The sequence below is a fragment of the Bison bison genome, unplaced genomic scaffold, assembly GCF_000754665.1.
Source record: "Bison bison bison isolate TAMUID 2011002044 unplaced genomic scaffold, Bison_UMD1.0 scf7180017864527, whole genome shotgun sequence".
Lineage (NCBI taxonomy): Eukaryota > Metazoa > Chordata > Mammalia > Artiodactyla > Bovidae > Bison > Bison bison.
Genome location: NW_011495078.1, coordinates 10162404 through 10171956, shown reverse-complemented (window position 1 = coordinate 10171956; position 9553 = coordinate 10162404). Strand labels below are relative to the sequence as shown.

General features: G+C 50.4%; 1 protein-coding gene across 1 annotated transcript in view; it reads right to left on the bottom strand.

The window, feature by feature from the left end:
• Positions 1 to 3803, bottom strand: part of TMTC4 (transmembrane and tetratricopeptide repeat containing 4) — a 50679-nt gene extending 46876 nt beyond the window's left edge. Inside the window, exon 1 of the mRNA XM_010831484.1 lies at positions 3563 to 3803. Within this exon, the coding sequence (XP_010829786.1) occupies positions 3563 to 3724 (162 nt within the window). The 5' untranslated portion in view covers positions 3725 to 3803. The remainder of the gene's footprint in view (positions 1 to 3562) is intronic.
• Positions 3804 to 9553: the final 5750 nt, after the last annotated feature.

Sequence of the window (9553 nt, the reverse complement as noted above, 5' to 3'; positions counted from 1 at the left end):
CCCAGACGCTGGCTCTGCTCCTGGTCTCTGGTTCCCAAATGGCCCCTGCTGCCACCTGCCCCAAGACGGGTCTGTGCCCGGATGGTCACCCCTCAGCTCCCCAGAGCTCAGCTCCTCCCACTCATCGGATTTCAGCCACTGGGCTACGACGTTCCGGAGTTGATGCAATTCTCTTCCTGGGGGGCCCAGAGCATCCTTGACCTGTCTTCATAGTGCCTGTTTCCCGGGAGGTTTACAGTCATGTGATGCTATCTGCCCCACTGCGCTGGGGCTCCTCCAGGCCTGGGCAACCCCGTGTTTGGGGGGAGTGCACAGAAGGTGCTTGATCCATGCACAATGAACAAATGGACCAAGCAGCTAAGTGAGGTCACTACCACCCTCTCCCACAGCCAGTATGTAAGGCTGCTGTTTAGCCACTAAGCCGTGTCCGACTCTTTGGTGACCTCATGGACTGTAGCCTGCCAGGCTCCTCTGTCCATGGGATTCTCCAGGCAAGAATACTGGAGTGGGTTGCCATTTCCTCCTCCAGGGGATCTTCCTGACCCAGGTATCGAACCCGCGTCTCCTGTGTCTCCTGTGTCTCCGGTATTGGCAGGTGGGTTCTTTACTACTAGTGCCACCTGGGAAGCCTTTGGTGCTTAATGACGCAAAGGGAAAAGCTTGACGACGTGGGACAGGGGCAAGCTGGTGACCTGACAACCACTTTGTGGGTGAATTTCACTTCCGGTGGGTATCAGCTTCAGGGCCTTGAGTGCACACACCCGCCTCTAAGAGTCCAGTCGCTATGTCACGCGGGTCGTGCGACCCGCCTACTAACTCCGTTTACTCCATTACCCCATTGGGAGTCACGCACTTTTACGTTGTCCCAGAGCTACCTGCTCAGCTGTGGAGGGAGGAGCAAAGGATCTTTCCCTCCGTTTGAGCAGAAAACAAACACCAACAAAGCTCTAAATATTTGATTGGGTGTAGCCCTCACACAGCACCACAGGAAGAAAGGTCAATTTTTCCTCCTAATGATTTCTAGAAAAGATGTGCTGTGTCTCAAATGCTTGCTGACTCCACCGTCTCAAAGAAAATCATCATCTCCATGAACAACTCAACACTACAAGGAAGCATCTGGAAACAGCCTTTAACACCAAGCAACTCCAGGCACAGCCTGTTTCACTTACTGCAGGCACGGTGCCGATGCACAGAGGAGGGCCTGTCAGTAGACAGGGAAGGGGAGAAGAGCAGGCTCGCAAGCGAACAAAGGGGCACAGTGTGACGCTCCTGAAAGCACTGCCAAGACGACGCACGGGTCACAGAGCGCTTCATCTGCCCTCGCTCCCAGAAGGAGAGAGAAGCACAACCTCGTCCCGGGCATCTCACGCAGGACATGGTCCGTGTCTCCCCGCCTCACTCACCAGAGCTCTCCAACGAGGGTCCAGAGTTGACAGTTCATACATCCTCCGGGAGTGGCAGAGCCAAGAAACTCTCAGCAAATGGAATTAAAAAATAATAATGATAAAGGCAGACTTGTCTGGTGGTCCAATGATTAAGAATCTGCCTGCCAATGAAGGAGACACAGGTTCGATCCCTGGTCCAGGAAGATCCCACATGCTGTGAGGCAACTAAGCCCACACACCACAACTCCTGAGCCCGCGTGCAGCAACAACGGAGTCCGTGTGCCCTGGAGCCCGTGTTTCCCAACAGGAAAAGCCACGGCAGTGAGAAGCCTGAGCAGCGCAAATAGAGAGGAGCCACTGCTCTCCACAGCTACAGAAAAGCCTGCACAGCAATGAAGACCCAGCTCAGCCAAAAAATGAAGGCACAGTCACATGTCCTCACTGGAAAGCAGCTATTAAGCCACGTATCCCGCTGGAAAATAGCTATTAAGCCACCCATGTGACACAGTTGCTCAGAGCTAACACATTTCTTTCGCTCCTAAGCGCTGTTGCAAAAAGCACTGAAACAGAAACATCTGCAGTAAACTGCTGGATGAACTTGAGGGAAATTACAAGTGAAGAACCTGGATTCAAAATAAACGCCAGGACTGAAGTCTGTGCAGTGGAAATGGAGCAAATCATTTACAGGATGTTACAAATGAAATGTCTGCCAAACGGTCACCTCCTTACCCCTTGCCCCCCTCCCCTCCACCCCCACCTAACTCACGTTCCTTGCACAGAGAATTTTCCTCAACACTTTTAATAGGAAAATGGCTTTCTCCACATTCGGGAAAATCTATGATTTCAAAATTTGCAGAGCATTAAATGCTACAAAGAGATGCCACGATTGTATCTACTAGAGAAAGAGAAAGAGAGAGGAGTGAACTCCTTCAGGTTCTCTTGGCCCCTTAAGGCAGACACAGAACATCGGCTGAGTAGGGATTGGTTTGCTTTAGTCACTAAGTCGTGGCTGACTCTTGCGACCCCACGGACTGCACCTCGCCAGGCTCCTCTGTCCATAGGATTTGCCAGGCAAGAATACTGGAAAGGGTAGCCATTTCCCATCACAAAGGTTCTAACTACGTTCTTTCCACATTCTTTCTCCTCTGGGCTCTCTCTGCCTCCAAGTTTCTTGTTCGGATTTTCTTTTAGCTCAATGAAACCCTTTTCTTCCCTTCCCACAAACCGATTTCTTCTTCCCTACCTCTATAGTCAGAGACTGAAAAAGAATATCATTTCCCCTGCACCCACTGGTGAGCAGAACTGGCTGGGGTTTTGCAAATTCAGCAAATCTGAGTCTCCACACATGACACAAGCAGTGACGAAACGAGCAGGGACGAAACGAGCAGGGACTGCAGTCTCCTCAGGCAGCCAACTCCGGGTCATCCGCAACTGTCAGCAGGATGTCCTGATGCTCCCAGCGAAGGACACAGAAGGGGCCGGCTCACTGCCTACAGCCAAGGACACACCCTCCAGTGGGGGATCAGACTTGCCCATCACTGCAGCAGGTGTGTGTGTGTGTGTGTAAATGCACAGGGTGTGTGTGTGTGTGTGTGTGTGTCTGATGGGGGCATCCTTCTGGCTTAGAGTTCTGTAAAATTTTCTCACAAAACCTGAAATAGCCTACAAGGTTCTGCAATACTGCGGCCTTGTCATGTTAGAAGAACGGTCTCTCTGATATGTCCATGGGCTGGGACCTCATGCAGGGCACCCAGCCAGGGCAAAGCCTGAGGTTAGGCAAGGCTGGGAGACCCTGCTGCCAGCAATAAAAGGGGCCCTAAATCAAGGAGATGCTCTCTAAAAGAAGATGGGAAATCTGGAGCACGATGGGGGCTCAAATAAAGGCTCAGCCAAAGTTCAGTGGAGCAGGGGTCCCCAACCTCTGGGATCTAATGCCTGGTGAGCTGAGGTGGGGCTGATGTACTAATCATAGAAATAAAACGTACAGTACATATAATGCACTTGAATCATCCTGAAACCATTCCCCCGCCGCCCCAGTCCAGGGAAAAAACTGTCTTCCACGAAGCTGGTCCCTGGTGTCAGAGAGGTTGAGGACCACGGCCATAGAAAATAACTGATGCAGATCATTACTGAGATGCAGGCAAGCCAGTTTACCAGACAGACATCAAGATACGGACCTTATTGTTAACAATGGCTTCAGAGTCATCAAAGACAAAGTCTCCATCGTAGCTCCGGGCAAAACACACGAGGGAAGCAAAACCCACGAGGAACTTCGCCCAGAAGGGAGGAAGCAGAGAGGATGGGATGACATGGTCCAGACTGGCGTCCCACTCGGCCATCCTGACAGCTGCGCCCTGCCGGCCTCTGGGTCCAGCATTCTGCTGGCTAGAAACCTGCGAGATAAGTGACACGACATCAGTACTCATCAACGCCTTGGTAGCAGGCTTATAGAGTAGGCGGGCTTCCCAGGTGGTGCTCGTGGTAAAAAACCCGCCTGCCAGTACAGGAGAAGTAAGAGACATAGGTTCGATCTCTGGGTCAGGAAGATCCCTTGAAGGAAGGCATGGCAACCCACTCCAGTATTCTTGCCTGGAGAATCCCATGGACAGAGGAGCCTGGAGGGCTGCAGTCTACTGGGTTGCCAAGAGTTGGACACGACTGAAGCGACTTAGCATACACGCACACACAGTAGGCATGTTTACCCCAAGTGAAAAAGAGCGAGGCGGTCAATTATTTTCTTACGCTGTGAGTTTATAGGGCGTGACCCTAAACACCTTTAAAGTATGCTTTCAAAACTCAAGTGGGCAGAACCGTCCATCACCTTGGGCACAGGGAGCTTCTCCTGGGCCCAGATGCAGCCGACCACGTCAGGAGTCCTTGGGTTTCTGATGCTGGATTATCCCTGAGAAACACTGATTTAAGGGAATCCTATGTTTATCAGCCCCATAAGGCAGATCATTTTTATAGTCCTTGAACCAGTTTACAAAGTTAAAAAAAAAGGTACCATCTTGCTTCTTGCAATCAAGAAAACTCAATGCATATTCATTGTGGAGTCTTAGCACAAAAATTGTGTGTGTTTGTGTGTGCACGTGAAGCATGGTCCTGACTGTGAAAAGAGAGCTTCTGGTCTCTCTGCAGAACACAGACACTCCAGCCCATTCAATGAAAATCTGGGAGAAAGAAGTTTAACAGAGGTGAGGTGGCAGGCACACGGCCATGGTTCCCACCCAGGGGATAGAGCAAGGAGGGCTCATTGCAGACTGATGCTGGGGACAGCATTGTTAGGCTGTGTCCTAAAGGAGAGTGGGGGGTCCTCTTCTAGGTGAGGACATGACCTCCAATGTTGGGAGGGAGTCAAGTTATAAAGACACTTATTTTAGCTTTTCTTTCAAACAGGCAAAACATTAAAATGAAATGCTGTCTTCCAGCCTTGCCATTTCTTACTTCGGTTGCCTTGCGTGTGCTGCCTATCTTTGAGTTCATGTCCTGTGCACTCAGCAAAGCAAAAGAACTTCCCAGCAGTTGCCTAAGAGCTTCCTAACCTGGAATTCACCAATTATGAAACCACCTCCCCTCCCCATCACATTGTATCTGTCCCCATGCCCACCACACCTTCAGTAGGCACCCTCCTTGGTTTTACCAGGATCTTGTCTAGGTCTAATCCTACCTGACTTTGGCCAAGTTACTTCACCTCTCTGGGCCTCAGTCTCCTCACCTCTGAAATGGGGATGATACCCACCTAACATGGTTGTCATGAAGGGTAAGCAGGACACCCACCGAAAGTGCTTAGAAGCACTGGGTTTAATGGATGTCAAAGGAAGGTTAACTGTTATTACAAGCACTTTCTTCAAGGAAGAAGAAAGCACATTCATTTGAGAATAATTTGAGAATCCCCTGGAGCATCTGGGTGACCGGTAATAAGCAAGACTCTCGTCTTCCCTACTAAGGGAGCAGCCCCACTCCTTCACACTGAGATGGAAGAAAATTTCAGGCCCTTTGACTGGGAGTCACTTTAGATGTACAGATGACCCCTGAACAACTCGGTGGTTAGGGGCACTGACCCTCCTCGCTGTTGAAAATCTACGTAGAGCTTATAAGTTTGTATCTGCAGTTCCTTGCCATCCAGGGACTCAACTAACCACAGACCATGTAGTCTTGTTTTTTTTTTTTTTTGGCTCCACGCGTGGCATGTGGGATCTTAAGTTTCCTGACCAGGGATCAAACTCACGCCCCCTACAATTTTGTTTTATCAAATTTTTTTTTTTAAAGTACTGAGGTCTTTACTACAGAAAATAATCTGCATATAAATGTACCCACACAGTAAGGTCAACATGAGTTTGAACCTGTATTTGTTTCCAGGTCTTCCAGGGAATGGATGGAATAGATGATGGAATCAATAAGTCAGTCCACAGGGGCACTGGACGTCACGGGCCTCTTTTCCGCAGCCCTCTGCCTGAGTGAACGTGCCGAGGATCCAACAACAGTCAATGGGACCCTTTCTTCTATGGCAGCAGTGTTCCTGTCCATGCCTGGGAAGAGGCCAGGTTTACCCCTAGAGAGGAAGGGCTTTGCAGCTCTCACGGTGCTGGGCCCTCAAGCTTCTCCACCTGAGGTAACTCATTTGTAAGTCATGCTTTCAGCAAGTACACGGGGAATATTCCAGCCACTATGTGTCACTCCCCCCACCCTCCTTTTTCACTGAAAGGATAAGCTGCTGGTCAAATCCAAATTACAGTTGCAAACACAATAGAGGTCACCACGCAGGCCCCAAACACTGTGTCTGTATTTGAGCTCCAGAAATTACTCCTGCTACAACAAGTGAAAATAGATTGAACAGTTAGGAAGCTCCCCTGACGTCATACGGAGGGAATACAAGAGTCCTTTGGTTCAGAAAGTGAATATGAAGGAAAGCAAATGGTTTATATTAGTTTCATATCAATTTTAAATGTGAAATGGAGCTGTGAGCTGACAGATGGTCCATTAACTGGTCTTCATGTTGTCTGCTTCAGGCCCAGATATTTGAGTTTGTTGTTCAGTCGCTCAGATGTGTCTGACTCTTTGCGACCCCATGGACTGCAGCATGCCAGGCTTCCCTGTCCTTCACCATCTCCTGTTTGTGCAGACTCATAGCCATGGAGTTGATGATGCTGGTATTTACAAGTGGATCTCTGAGGTTCAAATGGCCCTCTAGGAAGAGTAGTGCATCAGGAACTAATTTGTGCTCCTGAATTAGTTGCTGTGGCAGAGGATGAGATGGTTGGATGGCATCACCAACTCAAAGGACATGAATCTGAGCAAACTCCAGGAGATGGTGAAGGACAGAGGAGCCCGGCATGCTGCAGTCCATGGGGTCGCAGAGTCAGACACAACTTAGCAACCAAACAACATCATTAGTTGCTGTGCCTCCCTTTTCATCTCAGATTATCTGTAACACACACTAGCGCTTTTGGTACTCAGGCAAGGGCTGCTGAGATAGACGGAAGGCAGACTACAGACCTGAACACTGGGACCAGGCCTGGACTCTCGGGGGGTCAACAGGATGGATGAGCCCATCTCAGAAGGGTCCCCCCTCTGGCAGGGACATCAGGGAGCCTAGACTCTGCCCTGCTCCCCATCCTGCTGACTCTTCCCTCTTCATTGCTGCTCCCCTTCCCTGGTCCAAGATCCCCACTTCTCTGCTGCCCTCAAGGACACTCACAAATGCCCTTCCCATTTAAGGCCTGATTGCTAATGGGCAGAGTAGGGTAGCTCAGAAAATACTGTGGATCAGCAAATGCAATTCTGCTACAGTGCGTCAGGAACCTTAGTCTAGCCCAGTGGTTAACAGCACAGGCCCTGCGGGCAGACAGACTTGAACTTGCTACCTATATGACCTTGAGTTGCCTGGTCTTTCCAAGGATCCATTCCTCATCAGCACCATAGGGTACCTGGAGGTTGTACTAAGGATTAAATGAGAGCATATATGGAAACAATTGGTTCCCACTACTGTTAGTACTGGGCTTTCCTTGTGGCTCAGCTGGTAAAGAATCAGCCTACAATGCGGGAAACCTGGGTTCGATCCCTGGGTTGGGAAGATCCCCTAGAGAAGGGAAAGGCTATCCATTCCAGTATCCTGGCTTGGAGAATTCCATGGACTGTATAGTCCATGGGGTCCCACAGAGTCAGATACGACTGAGTGACTTTCACTTCACTTAATTATTCTGCAGAGATTAGTTCCCAGTGCCTAGTCCCTGATGTCCTCTCTTGGGATCACCCATGTTGCCATCATGTTGCTGAAGCTCCAGTATTTTGACCACCTGACGCAAACATCTGACCCACTGGAAAAGACCCTGATGCTGGGAAAGATCGAGGGCAAAAGGAGAAGCAGGTAGCAGAGGATGAGATGGTCAGATAGCATCACTGACTGAATGGACATGAGTTTGAGCAAACTCCAGGAGACAGTGAAGGACAGGGAAGCCTGGCGTGCTGCAGTCCATGGGGTCGCAAAGAGTTGGAGACGACTGAGTGGCTGAACCACGTTGCTGTCAACTTTTATTCTTGAGGATAGGCTAGCCAACCAAGGCCAGCAGTAGCCCATCAGGTAACCTGATGCAATTGAGAGAAGGGCACCCTTCTTTTGGGCAGACCCAGGGCACTGGCTCCGTGACCAGGCATCTGTATGTCCTGCATAAACCACATAGCTGAACACATTAATCCTCCTCCTCCAACAGTAGATGGACTTTTTTTCTGCAAGGATCGAAGGCAGGCTGGAAGTTGAGGTACAAGAAGCCCTGCCAGCATGAAGTGGCACCTGGAGGGAGACGGGGCCCTTCCGTCTTTTTGTACCAGGAGACGGAAAATGGCAATCCAGTATTCTTGCCTGGGAAATCCCATGGACCAGAGGAGCCTGGTGGGTTGTAGTCCATGGGGTCTCAAAGAGTCAGAAACGACTGAGCGACTAAACAGCAGCATGAACCAGGAAAAGGGGCACGTTCTGTTTCTCTCTCTGGATGGGCCCTGGGCGGCATCACCCCATTCGTCTTCCCCAGGGGATGTCCTGCTGCGAGCCCTGGCTCCTGAGCCAAGGAAGTTTGCCTCATGGACAGAGAAGAAAGGAGCAACATCATGGCCTCAGGTTCAGCCCATGCAGGGCTCCAGTTAGCTCTACCAGTGACCACACTGTTGATGGGATTCCTGTCCCATTCCTGTGCTTACCCCCATTGTGTTGAGAATTCAGTGGCGCCTGTATGTAGTTAGATTGGGAACTGAAGCACAAGCCTCTTATATTTTCAATATCTCAAACTCCTTATACCAAGCTTCTATTTTCAGGGGGTTAAAACCCATCAATCAATCGTCAATGAAAAGGTCAAAGAGACCTTAGAGAGGGCACACCATCCCTCAAAAACGAACACACAGCAGTCACTGAGCTCTGAACCTGGGGACTCGGTGACGCCTGACACAGCAGCCTGGACTGCAGTAAGGGGCTGACAGATGCAGATCAAACCTACACGATCCCTGGAAAAATCAGCAGTGAACACCTACTAAAAAATATTCTTTCAGCTGCACTGAAGGGCCTTCTGGCCTCAGACTGGCCTTTTCAGCTCATCAGTATTGATCCATTCACACACCGGTTGCCCTCTGCCAGCCCAAGATGAGAGTGCGTTTGGAATAAAGAACACAACCGTTCCTGACCTAGCACCTGGAGACCTGAGCTGGCTGCTCCTCTCTTGGGGCCCCCAAGGCACTGGAGACTCATCTCTCCCGCCCTCCCCCCACGCAGCGCTGAATACAATGCTACTCCGAGTAGCTTCCTCTTCGGATCACCTTCTCGGTTTCTTGATTCAGTAACGCGCGAGAGCCATGCCTGCCGACAGCCAGAATGACTGCGGGAGGTTCGACATTCCCAGTTTCACTGTCCCAGAAAGTTTCCAGCTTGCTAGCTTGTAGTCATTTTCCCATCGAAGTCAGCGGGTGATACTTCACCCCACCTCCCTCTGGGGCACCCCAGGCGCGGTCGGGGCTGAGGGGACAGGGAGGGGGCCCCCGTGAGTCCTCTGTTAACTGTTTCTCAAGAAACACTCCCCATCCATCTGCGCTCCAAGAGAAAGAGCAGCGTGGGATGACTCACGGGGCTCTGGCTAGCTCGTTCCTCTAACTCCTCCTTTCTTTTGTGTGCGGTTAAAAAAAGA